The sequence below is a fragment of the Atractosteus spatula genome, chromosome 7 (genome assembly GCF_055471065.1).
Source record: "Atractosteus spatula isolate fAtrSpa1 chromosome 7, fAtrSpa1.hap1, whole genome shotgun sequence".
NCBI lineage: Eukaryota > Metazoa > Chordata > Actinopteri > Semionotiformes > Lepisosteidae > Atractosteus > Atractosteus spatula.
The window spans coordinates 28,106,490-28,127,848 of NC_142712.1; the positions used below are offsets into that span (position 1 = coordinate 28,106,490).

General features: G+C 38.5%; 1 protein-coding gene across 2 annotated transcripts in view; it reads left to right on the top strand.

Annotated features, from left to right (window-relative positions):
* Positions 1–21,359, top strand: part of tulp1a (TUB like protein 1a) — a 44,991-nt gene that overhangs the window by 16,392 nt on the left and 7,240 nt on the right. For both annotated transcript variants that reach the window (XM_088920803.1, XM_088920804.1), the window contains 7 exons: positions 1,300–1,383; positions 5,386–5,520; positions 9,790–9,903; positions 15,363–15,497; positions 15,997–16,085; positions 18,093–18,263; positions 20,657–20,769. In XM_088920803.1, coding sequence (XP_088776929.1) covers positions 1,300–1,383; positions 5,386–5,520; positions 9,790–9,903; positions 15,363–15,497; positions 15,997–16,085; positions 18,093–18,263; positions 20,657–20,769 — 841 coding nt within the window. The remainder of the gene's footprint in view (positions 1–1,299; positions 1,384–5,385; positions 5,521–9,789; positions 9,904–15,362; positions 15,498–15,996; positions 16,086–18,092; positions 18,264–20,656; positions 20,770–21,359) is intronic.

Below are 21,359 nucleotides of genomic sequence, written 5' to 3' on the forward strand. Positions count from 1 at the left end.
TTTAGCAAGAGTTCTTGAAAAGGCAGGAATTAAATAGTTGTTTCATTAATGGTAGTAATGTCATTGATTTTCAGTTTTTGTTCCAAACATCACACTGAGAGTATGATTGGGAATGCAGACTCAAATATCATATCTGTTTTTTATAGATTTTAAAAGTGTATCTTTAGAGAAAGGGTTGTTTATTTGCCAACTATTCTAGTCTGATTTAGATCACATTTTAAAAAGACTATTTTGTTTCCTTGGGAGAACCTCATCAGAAATGACTAATAATACATGTGGTGTTTCACAGGGATCTATTTTGATTACAAATGCAAGGAGGCAATTTGGTAATTAGTATCTAACTCATCCAAGCATCTCATCTAGCAGTTTCTTGAAAGAAGCCAAGGTATTGCCTTCAACAAAATGTCTTGGAAGTTTTTTTCATGTAATTGCAATCTGTTCTCTTCTTTAAATGCACCTTAAATGTACTGTACATGATTTCCACTTGTGTCCTCTGGTTCATGTTTCACTATTCTGAAGAATCATTCTCAATCTCAATGCAGTTTCATAATATACTTCAAAACACCTCTATTTGCCCATTGCCCAATCTTCATTGTTTGCAAGTTCTATACAAACTACACTATATCTTTAGAATGTTTTTGATGGTCCTGACCCATAAAGATTTAGAAATTCCTGATTCCTCCACCTTTAGTTCCTGAGCCTGAATATGCTTTTTGATATACGGTGCTGTATTTCTCCCTTTTCTTTCTTTTCCAAGACTTTTGAACAGTGTATATCCACTAATGTTACATTAATCTCCATTTTGTTAGCTATGTTTTTATAATTCCAGTAACATTACTGCCTGATCATAACTGCCTGCTAATGGGGTAACTCCTATCTAATCAAATTTATTTCTAATACTCCTAGCATTTAGGTATAAGCACTTAATTACCTGATCATTTGACATTCCCTCTGTCTTTGCTCCCCCATGTGACTATTTTCAATTCCTATTCCTTCTAATTAACATTTACAGATAATACTAGAAGGTTAATGCTGAGGAGCATAGAAATATATTTTTAATAATTCTTAATTATAAATTACTACTTTATCTTCATGTCTGCAGGATGTGTAGCTTTTTATCGGGTTTTTTTAAAGTTCAGGAAAATACAATCAGGTTCTCCCTCACCTTACTCCTACTCTAGCTTGGTTGATTAATGTATTTATGAAGCTAACCTGGTTTTACATAAATGTACTGTAGGTTCAATTTGAATGTCAATTCACACCTTATTCTTGTTTTTTCACCTTTGTTGTTCAAATAAGATGGAAAGAAAGTGAAGAAAAAGAAACCAGAAAAAGAAACTGAGTCTAAGAAGAAGACAAAAATGGCCCCCAAAAAGAAAAAAGGTGAGATGATTCGTGAGCAAGACAAAGTATCTAGCCTTGCAAAAGTATTTGGACTCGAGCAAATTTCTTATGTTTTGTCATTTTACACTTTGCAGTCATGGCATGTTAGAAATTAATATTTTTATAGACATAACCTAGTCCAAACATCCATGCATTTTCCAACCACTTTATCTAGTACAGGGTCGTGGGGTCGCCAAAGCGTATCCTGGCAAGCAATGAGCACATGGCAAGATACACCCTGGGTGGGACACCAGTCCCTCACATGGCACGCACAGTCACACATTCACACCTAGGGCCAATTACCCCAAAAGCCAATTAACCTCCCAATATGCTTTTGGACATAAAAAAACAGATTAAACCCACATGAACATACAAACTCCACACAGATAGCAGTCAAGGACCAGAATCGAACCCAGGGACCCAGCTTTTAGAGGCAGCAATGCTATTCATTGTGCCCCCATGCCACCATTTACTCCAACAATGGGATAAAACAAAAAGAAAGAAGTAAATACTTAAGAAATGTGGATGAAAAATGGAAAAGTCATGATTAGTTGGTCTCATCTGTATGAAATAACATTGGTTCACATGAAGTGAGAATAAATACATTTATCTTAGTAAGGTCCTTCAGTCAAGTAGGAATGTTAAGATTCAACCATGAAAATCAAGGCTTTTTCAAAACAACTCATTGATAAAGTTGTATGAAGGTACAGATTAGAAGAAAGGTAAACATTTCAAACACCCTTAATACAGGTATCTATTTGGGCATAGTTAAGTTGATCATTAAGAAGTGGAAGTCACCCAGATACTGCCTAAATCAGGCTGTCCCTCCAAATTAAGCATCCATCTCAATGGTAGCTTTGAAAGATCTGCAATGGCTGAGATGAGAAAAAAATATCTGAGTCAACAATATCCCAGTCACTCTACAAAGGCTCCCTGTATCACAGTCAAAGTCATACATGGTGTTTAAAGTGACAAAGCTTTTAAGTAACACTGCAAACATGTAGCAAAGGGGTTTGTGATCAAACAAGAAAAAAATTAAATCTTCTGGTATACATACAAAGTGTTACATCTGGTACAAATCCATCACACTGCATCACCTAGTCTACATCATCCCTACTTTCAAGCATGGTAGCAGTATTAAATTATGGTGGTGCTTCTCATCAGAATGGACTAGGAAGCTTGTCAAGACTGAGGGGAATGTTTGGAGAAAATTAAAGGCAATTTTTATAATATATGCCTCAGTCTACTAAAGACCTATTCAGTAATTTGGTTAGATCCTAATGAATGCAAGAGAGACAAATATGTATAAAGTATTTGGTGAGGCTCGCACCGCTAAGAGAACGGTGGCCTATTCTAGGCTGACCAGATCCTCCCTTACTTACTGTGAGGAGTAAGTTAGGGAGTTTGCCGCAAGGGTGTGGAATGGAAGGCATGTTGGATGCAAGAAAGAGACACAAAAGGAAGTCCTGGGTGCGAGACATACAGTGCCTTCAGAAAGTATTCAGATCACTCCACTTTTTCCACACTTTGTTGTGTTGTAGACTTATTTCAAAATGGATTGAATTGATTCTTTTTTGCCATCAATCAACATACAACACCTGAAAATGAAAAAGTGAGTTTTTGCAAATTTATTAAAAATAAAAAACTGAAATCTCCCATTTACATAACTATTCAGACCCTTTACTATGACACTCCAAATTGAGCTCAGATTCATCTTGTTTCTTTTGATCATCTTTGAGATGTCTCTAGAACTTGATTGTAATCCACCTGTGACAAATTCACTTAATTGGACATGATTTAGAAAGGCATACACCTGTCTTTATAAGGTCCCAAAGTTCACAGTGCATGGCAGAGTAAAAATCAAACCACAAAGTCCAGGAACACTCCGTAGACCTCCAAGAAAGAATTGTGTCAATGCATAGATCTGGAAAAGGGTATAAAAAATTGGTAATGCATTGAAGGTTCCCAGGAGCACAGTGGCCTCCATCATTGTCAAATGGAAGAAGTTTGGAACCACCAAGACTCTTCCTTGGGCTGGCCATCTGGCCAAATTGGGTATTCAGGCAAGAAGGACCTTGGTCAGGGAGGTGACTAAGATCCCGATGGTCACTCTAACAGCGCTTTAGAGGTCCTGTGTAAAGATGGGAGACCCTGCCGGAAGGACAACCATCTCTGCAGCACTCCATCAATCAGGTCTCTATGGTAGAGTGGTTAGACGGAAGCCACTCCTGAGTAAAAGGCACATGACAGCCCACACGGAGTTTGCCAAAAGGCACTTTAAGGACTCTGAGAGCATGAGGAAAAAGATTCTCTAGTCTGATGAGACAAAAATTGAACATCATATCTGACGAAAACCAGGTACCACTCATCACCTGGCTAATATCATCACTACGGTGAAGCATGTTGGTGGCAGCATCATGATGTGGGGATACTTCTCAGTGGCAGGGACTGGGAAACTGGTCAGGATTGAGGGAAAGATGAACAGAGCCAAATACAGAGACGTCCTTGAAGAAAACTTGCTCCAGAGCACACACAACCTTGGACTCGGGTGAAGATTCACCTTTCAGCAAGACAACGATCCGAAACACACAGCCAAGCCAACGCTGGAGTGGCTTCAGAACAAGTCTCTGAATGTCCTTGAGTGGCCCAGCCAAAGCCCGGACTTAAACCCCATAGAAAATCTGTGGAGATGCCTGAAGATTGCAGTTCACCAACACTCTCCATCCAATCTGATAGATCTTGAGAGGATCTGCAAGGAAGAATGGGAGAAAATGCCAAAGACTCGCAGCTGTAATCACTAATAAAGGTGGTCCTACAAAGTACTGAATAAAGGGTCTGAATATTTATGTAAATGGGAGATTTCAGTTTATTTTTAATATATTTGCACAAATTCCTAAAAATGGGTTTTCACTTTTTTGGGGGGATATTGTGTGTCGATTGATAGCAAAAAAAACCAATTAAATCAATTTTGAAATAAGTCTACAATGCAACAAAGTGTGGAAAAAGTGGAGGGGTCTGACTCATTTCTGAAGGCACTGTATACTGTACATCGGCAAGTGTGAGATTAGGATTTAACTTTTCACCTGAATTTCTATTATGATTTGTTATAATTCCATTTTAGTAGTTTGGTCAGATACTAACAGATGTTAGATAGAAATTAATATATTAATAATATAAAGTATTTGGTGAGGCTCATCTAGTTGAGGGAATAATGTATGTACAGAAAGTTCCTGAGGGTGGATGACAGAATTAAGCTCATAATGAACAAAATGCCTTGACCGATTACTTGTACCTGTTTTAAAGTTGTCAGCATTCAGTATTGGGAACCCAGGGATATGCACAGCATAACTTCTGAACTGAGTACCCTGGAGAGGCATATTAATTTCATAATGTGTAGATGTTTTTTTTGCAGAAAGGATGAGTCTGGAGAGCTACTTTATCAAGCTGGCAAGGAAACTCATCCCATCCTAGTTTGTATGGTCGGACCTCTGAAACCTGCCATGCTAGGAAAGGTGGATAACATACAGAGGCTGAAACTGAGCCAGGCAAGCTGCAGTGGAGAAGTGCACTTTAAAGTCGCAACTTTATCAGCACTGAGTGCGAGTCACTTGTCTCTGACTGCTGTACATGCCAAAATGCAAAACAGATATACGAAAGGAAGTCCCAGGTGGAAGTAGGCGAAATATGTAGGCGAGTGGAAGTTTAGGTTTAGATTAGGATCTAACATTCCTCCCAATTTTCTATTAAAACTTGTGACATAATTCAATAAACTGCAACAGAAACTTAAGTGTCAGTGGGACAATGACCTAAAGCACAAAGCCAAATCTACACTGGACTAGCTTAATAAGAAAAAGTGAATTTCCATAATCCAAAACAGATAGGCTTTCATATCAGGGAAGGTGCCAATTAGTGGTTTATTAAAAACATTCAACCTTTAGGAACCACTAACCAAACATTTACTGCAGTCAAAAGTAATCTTTATCTTGGTTTTCTCTTTATCAGGTTCAGATGATGAGGAAGATGAGGAGGATGCAGATGAAGCTCCTGAAGAAGCCCCCTCAAAAAGGACAAAGAAAAAAACAAAAGACATTACCAATGCATCTGGAGACACCAAGGACAAGAAAGCTAGAGCCAAAGGTTAGAATCCTCTTTCTTCATTGTCTATCTATCAGAACCTCACTTATGAGAGAAGAACTGATTTGCACTGGTTTATAAATTATTACTGGCTTTTACTTATGGCATCACAAAAGCTCAAAACAAAAGTGATTCATTTATATTTTCTATAATGAATGTAATTCATTCAACTGGCGCCTGACTAGCTCAGTTGGTAGAGCATGAGACTCTTAATCTCAGGGTCGTGGGTTTGAGCCCCACGTTGGGTGGTGCCCATCTCCTTATTGCCAGCAGCCATATCACCCTGCAACTTACAACTGGCAACCCACTGAAGCTAAGCAGGTGTGAGCCTGGTCAGTACCTGGATGGGAGATCTCCTGGGAAAAACTAACGTTGCTGCTGGAAGAGGTGTTAGTGAGGCCAGCAGGGGGTGCTCACCCTGCAGTCTGTGTGGGTCCTAATGCCCCAGTATAGTGACGGGGACACTATACTGTAAAAAGGCACCATCCTTGGACAACATGTAAAACTGAGGTCCTGACTCTCTGTGGTCATTAAAAATCCCAGGGTGTTTCTTGAAAAAGAGTAGGGGTGTAACCCTGGTGTCCTGGCCAAATTTCCCCATTGGCCCTTACCAATCATGGCCTCCTAATAATCCCCCTCTATGAATTGGCTACATTACTCTGCTCTCCTCCCCACTGATAGCTGATGTGTGGTGAGCGTTCTGGTGCACTATGGCTGCCGTCGCATCATCCAGGTGGATGCTGCACATTGGTGATGGTGGAGGGGAGTAAAAAAAAAACCTGTAAAAAAAGCGCTTTGAGTGGAGTGTCCAGAAAAAGCGCTATATAAGTGTAAGCAATTATTATTATTATTAATTGTCTATTTCCTCAGAAATTTAAATAGTTGCTTTATGACCTTTAATCTTAACCTTTTCTGGTCTTAGAAGTAATAGCACAGGCAAACTTTCAAGGAAAATCAATTTGTTTCTGTAAGTGATGTTACTAGACCAGATTCTGTCCTTTGGACTGAAACATGAAATCAGGTTTCTGACTACTAGTGGCCATTAAAGATCATATTACTCTATTTGTGAAGATGTAACCTTAAATTCTACTATGGGCTTGCACAATCTAGACTTTCTAAATATCTCTCTTAATTCAATTGGTGAAAAAATGGATATATCCACCTAACTTACCATGTAGGGATGATGGTGTAAAATGGATACTATGCATCACTTGGGCCACCTGTGGGCAAACCACGGCCTCCGGGCCGCCAGTCAGTTTTGACCAGCCCTTGAGGTAAAAAATAAATTAATCAGTATTCATCGTATTCCACTTTGTTTGATGCTGTTTTTTCTTACATTTCATTATTCGTGCCGTTAGATGGCGCACGAACGCTTTAACACAGTGATTCCAAACTGCATCGCGCCACCTTGGGGAGACGCCATTGTCGGTCAGGGGCGTCTCAGGTATTGTCAGTCAAAAAAAAATATTACGAGCAAAACCCTGTTTGTGCACACAGAATGTATGAGTCGCGCGCTACCTAGCGGATTTGAAGGTACTAAATTGTGTCACATGACACTGGCCACAAGTGTCGGCAGTCTGTAAGACTCTAAGCAGCGTGTACCAGTTGGCCGCGGCTTCGGTGTTTCACATTTCTATGAGTGGTCATTTTGTGAGTTTTTTGTTACACGATCGCAATTGAAAGGTTTTAAATATGAATAAAAAACGTGAAGGACACGGAGCCTAGTTCTAAAGTGAAACGGAAATGCAAATACAGAAAGTATGACGGTTTCACGTGGACAACTGTGGACACTGAAAAATGTCCTCAGTGTGTTGTCTACCTTAAAGTGTTGGCTGCTGAGAGCATGCTTCCCAATAAATTGAAACGTCATTTGGAAACTGTTCACAGCAGTTTAATAAGTAAGCCTCGTGAGTATTTTTCGCGCAAGTTAAATGAATGAACAGAAAGCTGCTTTTTGTAACCAAATTACAGTCCACACCAAAGTTCTTCTTTCATCATACAAAGTTGCATACCGAGTGGCACAATGCAAAAAACCTCATACTATTGGAGTACCAAGGAATAAGCAACAGAGTTCTGTGAATTCTCCTTCCCTTTGTAATTCCCTGCCTTTGTGAGGCTGGGTTTTCATCACTTGCGGTTATCAAATCCAAGTTCAGATCAAGAGTCAATGTTGAGAAGGAGATGCACGTTGCCATTTCAAAAATACTACCCAGTATTTTTGGTGAATTATGTTAACATAATTTATTAAACAAGCCCACCTACCCATTAAGAGGCACAAACAAAAACAGACATTGTATTTCTCCCCCTTTTAAAAAAAACATTTATGTTAAAATTTTACTTTTTCTAAGTCATTTTATTTGCATTTTACAAAGATGTTGACTATTTTTTAATTTTTTTCCAAATTGTTTTCACATTCAAATAATTTCAATAAAATGTGTTGTCAAGTATTTTTAATATTTTGATTAAACTTTCTGATTTTGAAAATGATTAAAATAATAAAAATTGGATCAACTTTGTTTGTATTTTGACCCATCATTTCTTTTCAAATTGATCATCTTTTGTAAAATATCGCACTGCCATAGAACTTATTTTTGACACATGGGAGGCATGTGGAAAATTTGACAGGTCAAGGGAGGCATGGACCCAAAAAGTTTGGGAAGCCCTGCTTTATCAATTTGATCCACCAGTTAGAGTGGGTCAACTGTGAGGGAACCTGTGCCAAAATGAGTGGATTGAAGAAGCAGAAAGTTGACAGTAAATGCAGAGTGTTCAACAAAGAATGGACTTCAAAATACTTTTTCACATGGGTTGGAACAAAGGCTATATTTTTAATTTGTAAGGAAAGTGTCACAGTGTTCAAAGAATATGATCTCAGTTGGCATTATTCTACCAAACATGCTATCTACAGTATGCTAGCAATCTGTCATGCGAGGAGTGGGATAATAGAGCTTCTAAACTAGCCGCTAGTTTACAGGCTCAGCAAAATGTATTTTTCCGCCCTTCTACTATCCAAGAGACCAGCTCAAAGGCAAGCTACCTGCCTGCATATAAAATTGCTAAACAAAGCAAGCCACTCTCTGAAGGGGAGCTTTTGAAAAAGTGTAAGATAGAAACTGCAGATATTCTTTGTCCAGAGAGCAAGAGCAAATTTGAGAAAATAAGTTTATCATGCAGAACAGTTACCCGTCGGGTCGAGGTAATGGCATGCGAGTTAAACGTCAAGTTTTATTCAATTTTTATTTGTTAATATTTAAAAAATTTATTTTTTCTCTCAGGTTATCATTAACCTTGAACTAATAAGCCTATGTTGGATTTTAAACTTATATAGGGCATAGGCTATCTGTAACAGCAGCCTGAAGTGGCCCGCTATACAGTTTAAACATTTTATGTGGCCCTTGGGACAAAAAAGTTTGCCCACCCCTGGCCTAGGCAGTGGATGAAATAGGTCCTCAATGACAAAAGTTATGCAAATACATGTATTATTATTTGAGACTGGTGTGCAGGGAAGAAACAAATACTGTACATATATAATTTTAAGAAGCTTTGTGTTTGGAAAATTAAGTAATTCTTTAAAATTACACTCATTAAAGGGAAACTGCAGTTCCCAATTTATTAAATCTTGGCAGCAAAATAAATGAATTGTCAGAATTGAATTTGTTGGTTTTTTTAAATTCTGAATTTAGCACAATCGTGAACTTTGTGAAAGTACTGTATGGTTGCCATGTTGTCAAGAGTTTGCAAGAATTGTGATGTGAAGCGATCTTTCCTGTTCACAAGTCATTGTAATGACTAATATAATACTAAGAATGTGATGTATGAGCGAAAAAAGTACAGGTTGTACATCAGACATTTCATCACTGAAATGTTCCACTGTGATCTGCATGAAGAGTTAACAAGTAAGTAGTATTTGTCGGCAAAACCACCTCAAAGTCGAGAGCAATATTTCTATAGGAATGAAAGAGATGTATTCACAAGTCTGCTTGTTTACAATGTAATAGAGCCACTTCACTTTACTGCAAATAATAGTTGCAGAATATGGCAATGCGCATACCAGATAACTTTGTCTATTTTGTGATATAAATTAGAGGTTTTACACTTCACTGTGTACAATTTACTTTCACTGTGGTTTGAAGTGCACTCATTTGATTGCTGGATGCCAATTTCTTCTAAGCCTCGAAATATACATAAAAATAGCATTGAAAGGGTTGAAACTAATTTGTTCCTTCATCTCAATTTAAATGTTCTTTTCGTTATTTCCTGTCATCCTTTCAGATGAAAAAAATGACTCAGAAGCCAAAGGAAAAGTGACAAAATCCAAAAAGAAAGAGCCAGCTTCCATGTTCCAGATAAATGGAGAGAAGCCTGAGGAGAAAACCAAGAAAAAGGGTGTGTTGGCTGTTTGTGTTGCTGTTTAACTATGCGATTGCCTTATATGCAGATCATATAGTACTTTTAAACCTTGAAAACAATTAAATAATTTTATAAAACCTATAAAGTATCATTCTCTTTTCAGTTTAACAAACTTCATTAATTCTACAAAAATACAATATACAGTATTTGTACACTTTCTACCTTCTGTAGTAGTTCTTTAATACTGTGTAATCATTTTACTTTCTACACTATAACGAATCAAATACAAAAATACTTTTCCTTGACTTACCAAATTTTTTAATTTGTTTCTATACAATAAACGTCCTATTCTGTAATGTAAATTGACTGTGTCATTCAACCTGGTCACCAGTGAGAAACAACCCAGCTACACTGCCATGCAAATATTTTCACCATTTGTAATGATGTCCCATTTTGTTGTATTAAAAATGAGGACCACATTATTTAACGATTATAAAAGCTAAATGTCAGATAAACTGAAGAAAAATCTAAATAAAACTTGTTGATTCCATAAATAGTAGCACGATGGCATAATAGTTAGCATTGCTGCCTTGAAGCCCTGGGGCTCTGGGTTCAATTCACCCTTTTTATTGCTAATCTTTTTTTTTATATGAATGTAACCTCAAGAGTTTTCTGTCTTAGCCTTAAAGGTAACATTAGGAAACAATTGCATTTTAAAACTAACTAGCATGTCATATTACTTCTTAGCTGTGCCAATACTTTTTTAAAACTGAAGAAATAATCTAAGTTTCTTATTGTATCATTTTTAAATAAAAACCTAAATCAAAAAGACATTTAAAGTTTTATCTGTCTTTTGAACTACAGTATGTATTTACAAAGGTTAGAATGAGCAACTTCCTGCATTAAAGGACCAGTATTATATCTTTTTACACAATGTTAATACATAAACATTTATGAAAATTGGATTATTTGTTCATGGGGCACTATTTATTACGTTGAAATTGTTAATAACAGATTTGCAACACAACATTGTAAACGCTACCATATCACAAATAGAGATTTTGGTAAAATTTTAATATTTTTATTCATGGATCAGGTGGATCATTCTTGACTTAAATCGAACAAAGCAAAAAGTTACAAGTAAATATCTTGACAAACAGACAAATGATGAACATCTACAAATTTTCTTGAGCCAAAAAATAGGAAAAAATTATTTTTGATATCTTGAATCACAACTACAGATAGAAAGGTCTCCAAAATGAAAAATAAAAAATATATATATTTTCAAAGTGTGATTAGTTTGTATGTACATAGAAAAATCCTGTTTCAGCAAAAATGACAGGGAAAATTTTGACTGCCACATCTTTAGTCTGCCCCAAGTAAGAAAAGAAAGCACTGAAATTTCAGCTGTAGAACATGCACAGGAGACAACTATCAGCTCCGTCTCCTGTGCATCTTCGGGAAGGATGCAGGAAAGACTGAATTAAGTGATGTAAAGCGTACTAATGAGAAAGTCTGTGAATTAGGAGCACAGTTTAAAAATGTGCATAAAGTAGGTTAGTGGAACAATGCATGAAAGAACTAAGTTAGGCAAGGGAAAAAAGAGAGGACTTACACTTTATAAGGCTAAAGCTAGAATTCAATCTCTCTTAAAAAGTAAGTACAGGAAATTGAAAAGTTAGGACATTAAAGTTTTATGAATGTGAACTAAAGGTTTAGATGCAGAGATGATAAAATTGAGACGCTTGAGCAGAAAACCATTGAATGCAAGCAGTCAGTACTTCTAAATGAACAGCAGAAAAGTAGGTTTGACAAGGACAAGGTACAACTAGAGAAGAATATTGATGAAATGCAGGAACAATAGGAAAAACAGATAAAGCAAAAAATGAAACAAAACTTTGTATTACAAAAGGAAATTCTTTTTAGAGTATTTCTCTCTTTTTAGAGATTTAGAGTATTGCACCAGAATGAGCAGGTGCATTTCTGACAGGGGGCATATGAAGGTTTGAAAACAGAGAGATAGGATAGTGAGTCAGAAGATTAGCTGATATGAAAAAGGAAAGTATAACGATGCTGTCAGAGGCATATATGAACTTAGAAAGTTTTAGTAGTCTCCTCCCTGTCTCACCAATGTACAGGCATTTTATGCAAGAGATGCATATTATTGGAAATACAATGTCATCTGGGTGATCCAGAATTGTCCAGAGGAGCCTTGAATGTGCATGGTATCGGATACAGTATATGTATTTACAGGTGATGTAGCAGGTTCTGTGGCAGGGGAAAGTGCCTGGTGTGGATTACTGTGGGAAGTCAAGGAAACTGTGAACAAGAAAATTGTGTGGATTAGGTGGTCAGTAATATGAGATGATAGGGCAGGAAAGAGGGTACCAGTTGGGGTGTCATCCTGTAAGATGAGGACATTGTCATTTATGGTCCTGGGAAGAGAAATAGCAACAGCACTAAATAGAAAAGTTGTTAGGGTGAGTGCGATTGTGAGTCGGAGAGTTCCTATTTGGGTTGATAATCTAAGGGCTTTTTTGGCTCGGAAGAGGGCCCTGTCAATAATACGGTTAGGGTATCCTCTGTTAATGAAAAAAGAGTGCATTTTGAGGGTTTGGTTATGGAAGTCCGTGTCATCACTGCATAGTCATCAGAACCTGAAGAACTGTGAAAAAGGGAGAATGTTTTTAGTATGTCTGGGGTGGAAAGAACTGTGCAGGAGATAGCTTTGTGAATCAGTGGGTTTATAACAGACAGAAGCTGAGAGTCGTGGATGGTTAATGTCCAGAAACGGAAGAGTAGTAGAAGATGCAGTATGTTAACTGTATGCTTGAGAGATGGGTCAAAGTTGGTGAAATGATGCAGGAAATGCTCTTGATGATCATTAGAGCATGTGGCAGCACCGACACGGTCATCGATGTATGGCCTGTAGAGGTCTGGTACAAAGTGGGTATTGGAAGCAAAGAAGTATTCTTCTACCAAGTTAACAAAAATATTTGCAAGCTGGATCCCATCCTAGTGCCCATGGCAACTCCACTGATCTTGTGATTTAAAAAAAAGTTACTGAACAAGAAGGCATATGTTGAATCAAAAACTAACTCAGGTTTGGTCAGAGAAAGGAGTCTTTATTGTGTAAACAAGTAGCAAACACTTAGCGGGATAGCAAGTGAGGCTCAAATTGCAGTGAGTCTTTCTAGCTTATATATAGTATTGTAAGCAGGTTGACGTCCAGGGATGTTGGGTTTGTGGATAATTGGACGAAGGTAAAATTAAGATGCGTGAAGATGTTCCTGCAGCAGTGGTCAGGTTCGAGGCAACCTCTGGGCCTCCCAGCACCAGAATCTGTGAGCTATCAGGCTTAACTGGCAATCATCCCTGCATCTGATCCACATGGTGGCAATAAATGCTACCATCCGCCTTCACTGCCCTGTATGACAGTGGTCCTGTTGCCTCTACCACTGTAGCAGGTACCCACTTTGGGCCCCCAGCATAACTATGGATATGCACTCCATGCTGTGGTTCGAATCTACGAGCTACACGCATACTCTTTTGCCCTCTCTTTGCTTGCTTTTCTGACATCTCTGCTACCAAGACTGGCTGTAGTCGATCCAGCACTGTTCGCAGTCTGTGGTTCATTAGCAGCTCAGCTGGGCTGCCCTGTAGCTGAGTTTGGAGTGGTATGCTGAGAGATCAAGAACCAGGCCACCTTGGTAACCAAGTCTCCCTCTGTCAGCCTGGACAGGGCTTCCATTGTAGTCTATAACATTCTCTGCCTGCCCATTTGATGCAGGGTGGTAAGGAGCAACTTTAACATGACGTTCAAGTAGATAGCTGTGTCAGCATGCGTGGGCTGCAAAGGAACAAGTAAAGATTAACTCCATGCTGAAAAGAGAAAAAAAGCAACACGACGTTCACACCTGAAGAAGGCTCCACAACTGAAATGTTGTGTTTCTTTTCTTTTTTCAGCATGGAATGACCCTTTACTTGTTTCTTTACTGTAACATGATGTATTGCATTACAACATAAATATTCCTCCAACTCCACTGATGTGAAAGATGTGGCGTTGTCTGACACAATTGTTTAAGGTACTCCATGTGTTACAACAATTGTTATAACGATTTCTAGCCACTTTGATTAGGCATCCACTATGACCAACAGCATCTTGCTCATCACTGGTTCTGCAAAGTCCAAGTGTAGGCGTGGCCATGGTTTTGCAGGCTACTCCCAGGGATGCAGAGTTGCCTTTGGTGGTGCATGGCATGTTTGCATGCATTTTGCACACCCCCTTACCACTTATTCTACTTGAATGTCCAGACCAGGCCACCGCACATAACTTCTTGCCACTTTCATGCGCACTATCCCTGGATGTGCCTTATATAGCAACCTAAGAAATCTCTTGCCAACTCAAGAACCAACACATCGCAACCCCTCAAAACACAATTCTTCTGAACAGTGAGTTCCTTTTGCCTCCAGAAACAACAGTGTGAACCGGCGATCATTAATTGCAGCCGACCAACCATGCAGAACCCAATGGAACACATGTGAAAAGACTGGATCTTTTGCTGTCATGTCAGCAATTTGTCTTCCCTGCAGTATTGCATCCGGCACCATTTACAACAAAAGAACCTCCAATGGTGGGGGTGTTGCTGATGACCCATTTTTCAAGGGAAGAGACTCAAAGCATCAGCATTAGTCAGATGTCTGCCAGGTCTGTAGCACAGCTCATAAAAATATGCTCCTAACATCAAACTCCATCACAGCATCCGAGGAGACAATATTTGTGGCGTTGGCTTTGCATAACAGAAAAGACCCAATAATGGCCTGTGATATGTATAGATTACAAAATGTCACTCTTGCAGGTAATGGATTAATCAAAATTAATCCAAAAGAAAGCTGTTGGACTCCCCACTCTGGTCATTTTCAGTCAGTAGATTATTTCTTAATCAATGTAACTATCAAGCTCCAAAACTCTTTCCACACTCAGGGAACACAACACGGGTCTAACCTCACCCAAGGAGAAGTTCAGGCACTCCAGTCTCTCTGAAACAGAGACAATATTGTTATCAAACCAGAAGAAAAAGGCAGTGCTGTTGAAGTGTGGCAAAACGACCTATAAACTGTATCAACCAATCCTCCAGACACCTTACCAGTGCCTCTTCCTATTAACCTCTTCCATAGGATCCTAGCACTAACTACCAAAAGGAAGTGGTATCCTGATTCCCACACACATAACACTACCATTTATCACTTACTGTACAGTATCAGTTAGATCGAACAAAGTAAAAAAAAATGAGTAAGAAGAAAGTTACAGAGAATTCCATGAAGTAATATCTACACATACCCATACATCAATTATTACCGCAGTTCTCGCTATCTTTTCAATAACATCTAATGCACCACAAGTGCCACCTACTGTAGCAATCAGTTTTGTGCTGTGGAGGGTTTCATAATCAAGTGAATAAGTGAATTATGAAGTGAATGTCTTTATTCTACAGCAGAGACCAAATCAGATGATGATGACAGCGAGTCTGAAAGCAAACCGAGCAAAATGAAGAAGAAAGCCACTGCCAATCCAGCCTCTATGTTCCAGGCAGGAGGAGATCCCAAGGACAAGAAAGGAAAAAAGAAAGGTGAGTTATGTGTCTCTCAATTAAAAATAATGTAGGTTTTAAATGTGTTTCACAGAAAATTGGCTTCTAAGCAATTTGAAACTAAATACACTGTAGGAGTGATGTGGCTCTCACTGTCAACACAAGTTCACGGTTTGCAGGCACATGGCAAGCAATTGAAACACCCTACATCCAGGTGGATGCTGCACATTGGTGGTGGTGGATGGGAGTCCCCATTACCTGTAAAGCAGTTTGAGTGGAGTGTCCAGAAAAGCGCTATATACCTGTAAGCAATTATTAATTATTATTATTACTACTGCAGGCTGCTTTACTGTGGTGGAAGTCACGAGAATAAAAATGTCATTTTTATAACAAACTTCTTAGTTCACTGAAATATTCTGATATCTGTTATGAGGTTTTCCATTTATCCATTTGAATTTTAGGAAGTTTTCTTTGTAAATTCCTGTATTGATTTCTTCACAATGTTCAGATCATTCGTTTCTGCACTCTGTCCGAACAGGTTCTGCAAAAGAGGAGGACAAGAGTGAAGAAGAGAGCTCAGAGGTGACCCAGAAGACCAAAAAGAAGGGCAAAGGCAAAAAAAAGAAGGCAGGTTCATGGGCTGTGACAGTGTACCAGCAGACAGCATCTCTGTTATTTATATCTTCCTTGCTGACTGTTGTTTTACATACATTTAAGTATTTCTCTTCTGATTCTGATCAAATCATTTGCCAATCAAAATAAATATTTTATCCAAAAATTGGAGATGTAAAAAAACTGGCTGGCGGACTATGCTGATAAGATGGAAGGAGAAATCATTACAATTATATCTTAATTATATTATATCTTAAATTACCAATTTAATTTTCTAATTTAACATTAGAAAATTATGGTCTAAACATAAATATTACCAGTAGCATGGTATCAGTGAAGGAAACACAAATATAAATAACAAGCAAAACATACAATAAAAAGTAAATACAGTAGGGTCTCGACATTTGTGAGGGTTCTCTACAGAGAAACTCTGTGAACAGCCAAATTCACATATAAGCTAGTCCGCCGCTATACTGTTCAATAATGTACTACAATGTATAGTATGCACAGTTAAAAGATACAAGTAACCTTCTCTAATATAATAATTAAAGTAATAATACATTGGCTTTAAATTAGATAACATTGATCAACTTAAAGAAACAACAGTAAACACTAACTTATAGTTATCAGTAGAAATAAACAACATGCTGATGTTGGATATGCTGATGTTATGATGATTAATATGATAGATATGATGAGATGCTGATGTTGGATAGAGGGTACTTGGACAGGGGGCAGTGTGAGGCTCACTCATAATAATAATAATTGCTTACACTTATATAGCACTTTTCTGGGCACTCCACTCAAAGCGCTTTACAGGTAATGCATCCATAGTGCGCCAGAACACTCACCACACATCAGCTATCTGTGGGAAGGAGAACAGAGTGATGAAGCCAATTATACTCAACTATAAGGCTCTGCATGGCTTGACACCTCAGTACCTGTCTGAACTATTATCGCTCTACTCCCCACCTCGCAACCTCCGCTCTTCAAATTCTGCCCTCCTTACTGTCCCCCAAGCCCATTCACATTGTATGGGTGACAGGGCCTTTTCCTGTTATGCCCCCAAGCTCTGGAACTCTTTGTCCAAGGATATCAGAGAGTCACCTTCTCTAAACTCCTTCAAATCCAGACTCAAAACCCTCTTCTTCAGAAAAGCCTTTACTTAACTGGTTCCATTCTTCACCCATCTGCTCTTCTTAGTATCACCATCCACAGTCTCCTCTATATATTGTAATTGTGTCTTATCTTGTGTATTCTTCTTATTTATTGTTGTATTCTTCTTATTTATTGTTATTGTCATCCTGTAAAGCGCTTTGAGAAGCCACCTTTAAAGGCGCTATATAAAATAAAGTTTATTATTAAAGATGGGGATTATTAGGAGGCCATGATTGGTAAGGGCCGATGGGAAATTACACCCCTACTCTTTTCAAGAAATGCCCTGGGATTTTTAATGACCACAGAGAGTTAGGACCTGGGTTTTACGTCTCATCCAAAGGACAGCGCCTTTTTACAGTATAGTGTCCCCTTCCCTATACAGGGGCATTAGGACCCACATGGACCACAGGGTGAGCACCCCCTGCTGGCCCCACTAACACCTCTTCCAGCAGCAACCTCAGTTTTTTCCCAGGAGGTCTCTCATTCAGGTACTGACCAGGCTCACACCTGCTTAGCTTGTGGGTTTTCAGTTGCAAGTTGCAGGGTGATATGGCTGCTGGCTAGCTCATGATTCTTGTCTGCTAATTTGAAAGTTGCAGTTAACAGTCTTCAGCTAGGTTTCATCCTGCTCTGCTCTTCTTTCATGCAAGACTCTGATGGCGAAACTGAATCGCAAATAAGTCAGTTTGCAGATGTTAAATTTGCACCTACTCTATACTGTATTGCATGTAAAATTTAATGTTACATTTTGTATTTTTATTTATTATGAAACCTTCTAGTACTCTAGCTTGTTAAGCTGTGATATGGAACAAGCAGGATATGTTTCCTTGACATGACATTCACTCTGGTGTAATATGTTATTAGGAGGAGGAGAGGCCTCCGTCACCAGAAATCGAGGTGGAGAACCTAGAACAGTTTGTGCTACAGCCTGCACCCCAGGGTGTCACCATCAAGTGTAGAGTCACCCGTGACAAAAAGGGCATGGACAGGGGCCTGTACCCAACCTACTATCTGCATCTCGACAATGAAAAGAAGGTATGGTATGGCTCAACAAAATAGAAACAAGAAGGGATATGTGTCAGGCTGGTCATTGAGGAGACTGTCCTAACAGCCCATCTGCCTCTAGAAACCAATAAAGGACCCTATGTTTTTAAACAGACACACTGGGTGTTAATTATTTGATTAACTAGATCAAGGGCGGGCAAACAAGGGCCACATAAAATTTTGAAACTGTATAGCGGGCCACTTCAGACTGCTGTTACAGATGCCCTGTTTAAGTTTAAAATCCAACATGGGCTTATAAATTTAAGATTATCAATAACCTGAGAGAAAAAAATTAATAATTTAAATATAAAAAAATAAAACTTTACGTTCCACTCGCAAGTCCAGTCTTCACCGATTACCTCGACCCAACGGGTAACTGTTCTGTGTGATAAGCTTATTTTCTCAAATTTTCTCTTGCTCTCTGGAAAAAGAATATCTGCGGTTTCTATCATACACTCATTCAAAAGCTCCCCTTCAGAGAGTGGCTTGCTTTGTTTAGCAATTTTATATGCAGGCAGGTAGCTTGCCTTTGTGCTGGCCTCTTAGATAGTAGAAGGGTGGAAAAATACATTTTGCGGAGCCTGTAAACTAGTGGCTAGTTTAGAAGCTCTATCAGCCCACTCCTCGCATGACAGATTGCTAGCATAGTTAGCATGTATGGTAGAAAAATGCCAACTGAGATTGTTTGCTTTGAAAACTGTGACACTTTCCTTACAAATTAAACATATAGCCTTTGTTCCAACCTCTGTGAAAAACTATTTTGCAGACCATTCTTTGGTGAATCAAATTGGTAAAGCAGGGCTTCCCAAACCTTTTGGGTCCATGCCTCCCTTGACCTGTCAAATTTTCCACATGCCTCCCACATGTCAAAAATAAGTTCTATGGCAGTGTGATATTTTACAAAAGATGATCAATTTGAAAAGAAATGATGGGTCAAAATACAAACAAAGTTGATCCAATTTTTATTATTTTAATCATTTTCAAAATCAGAAAGTTTAATCAAAATATTAAAAATACTTGACAACACATTTTATTGAAATTATTTGAATGTGAAAACAATTTGGAAAAAAATTAAAAAATAGTCAACATCTTTGTAAAATGCAAATAAAATGACTTAGAAAAAGTAAAATTTTAACATAAATGTTTTTTTTAAAAGGGGGAGAAATACAATGTCTTTTTGTTTGTGCCTCTTAATGGGTAGGTGGGCTTGTTTAATAAATTATGTTAACATAATTCACCAAAAATACTGGGTAGTATTTTTGAAATGGCAACGTGCATCTCCTTCTCAACATTGACTCTTGATCTGAACTTGGATTTGATAACCGCAAGTGATGAAAACCCAGCCTCACAAAGGCAGGGAATTACAAAGGGAAGGAGAATTCACAGAACTCTGTTGCTTATTCCTTGGTACTCCAATAGTATGAGGATTTTTGCATTGTGCCACTCGGTATGCAACTTTGTATGATGAAAGAAGAACTTTGGTGTGGACTGTAATTTGGTTACAAAAAGCAGCTTTCTGTTCATTCATTTAACTTGCGCAAAAAATACTCACGAGGCTTACTTATCAAACTGCTGTGAACAGTTTCCAAATGACGTTTCAATTTATTGGGAAGCATGCTCTCAGCAGCCAACACTTTAAGGCAGACAACACACTGAGGACATTTTTCAGTGTCCACAATTGTGCACATGAAACCGAAATTCAAGAAACTGTCATCATACTTTCTGTATTTGTGTTTGTTTCACTTTAGAACTAGGCTCTGTGTCCTTCACATTTTTACTCATATTTAAAACCTCTCAATTGCGATTGAAGGGTGTATGATCCTGGCCAGATGACACATTAAACCCTTTGACCATTCAGGTGTTTGCAAGAACATCGTGCTGCTATAATGAGGTACAGCATATGTATCTCAATTGTAGATGAACAACTGGGATCCAATCCAGACATCCAGACAGGAGCAGGGAAAGCTGGATTTGAATACAATTATGTTTTAATAAATCCTACAATGAAGGCTGGTTATATTTACAAGAAGAACAGTTATGTAACTGCAGAGTAATGAACATATTGTATGAAGGTGGGGTATGTTTTCAGAAAGGTGATCTAAAAGGAAACTGAAATATGTGTGTGTGTTAAAAACACTTTAAATGTTTACATTATTTTTCCTTAAAATGGTTCTCAGTTTATCTATTCTGCTGCTTCTTAATATTTTATTAAAACCAGTAATTTATTGATGAAATTAAATTAATTAATGGTGAAATATAATGGATCGGATTTGAGAACTTGCATGAAGCAGTTATGTTTAGTGTGACAACAGTATGTCAATGACACATATGTCTTTAAGCTGAATTTTTTTCATTGTCACCAGGGGTCTATTCCTTCTCCACAGGTCTTCCTCCTGGCTGGGCGAAAACGCAAGAAAAGCAAAACATCCAACTACCTGATATCTGTAGACCCTACAGACATGTCTCGTGATGGAGAAAATTTCATTGGAAAATTGAGGTTAAAAACAAAGTCCCTCTTTCACCGACACATCCACTCACTCCAAGACTAACCCATAAAGCACTGAAGTCCCAGCTAACTTCCACATGGCTCCACTTATGACAGGCTTAATAATATTGACTGGGGGAACCTAAATCTGAGAGCCTTTGGACCTGACACCTGACACCTCATCTGGCATGTACAAATCCAGAGAGTTGGCTGTCACATATCAGAGAGCTAGCCAATAACCTGTGCAGCACCACCACTAGGTCTTGATGCCTGAGCCACACCCAGTAAACTATGTCTGATAGCAGACCATACTCAGTTTCACTCAGTTCAGAGGCACTCCCAGGATGGTGAGAGTTTTGGAGAGTGACCCTTGTAGATGGCCTGTAGACCCTCACCAGGTCCCTGCAGCATGAATGTCAAGTGACATCCAATTCCTCTGGATTCCTAGATACAGTCCACTAGGCACAAAGTACCAGGGACATATGTCTGTCCCAGTCTTTCTGGTCAGTGGCAGTGAGGGTGTTGAGCTACATAGCAAGCTTCTGATTGAAGAACTCCACCTTATGGATACACAAATACTGGTACACTTCCCCACAGACAGC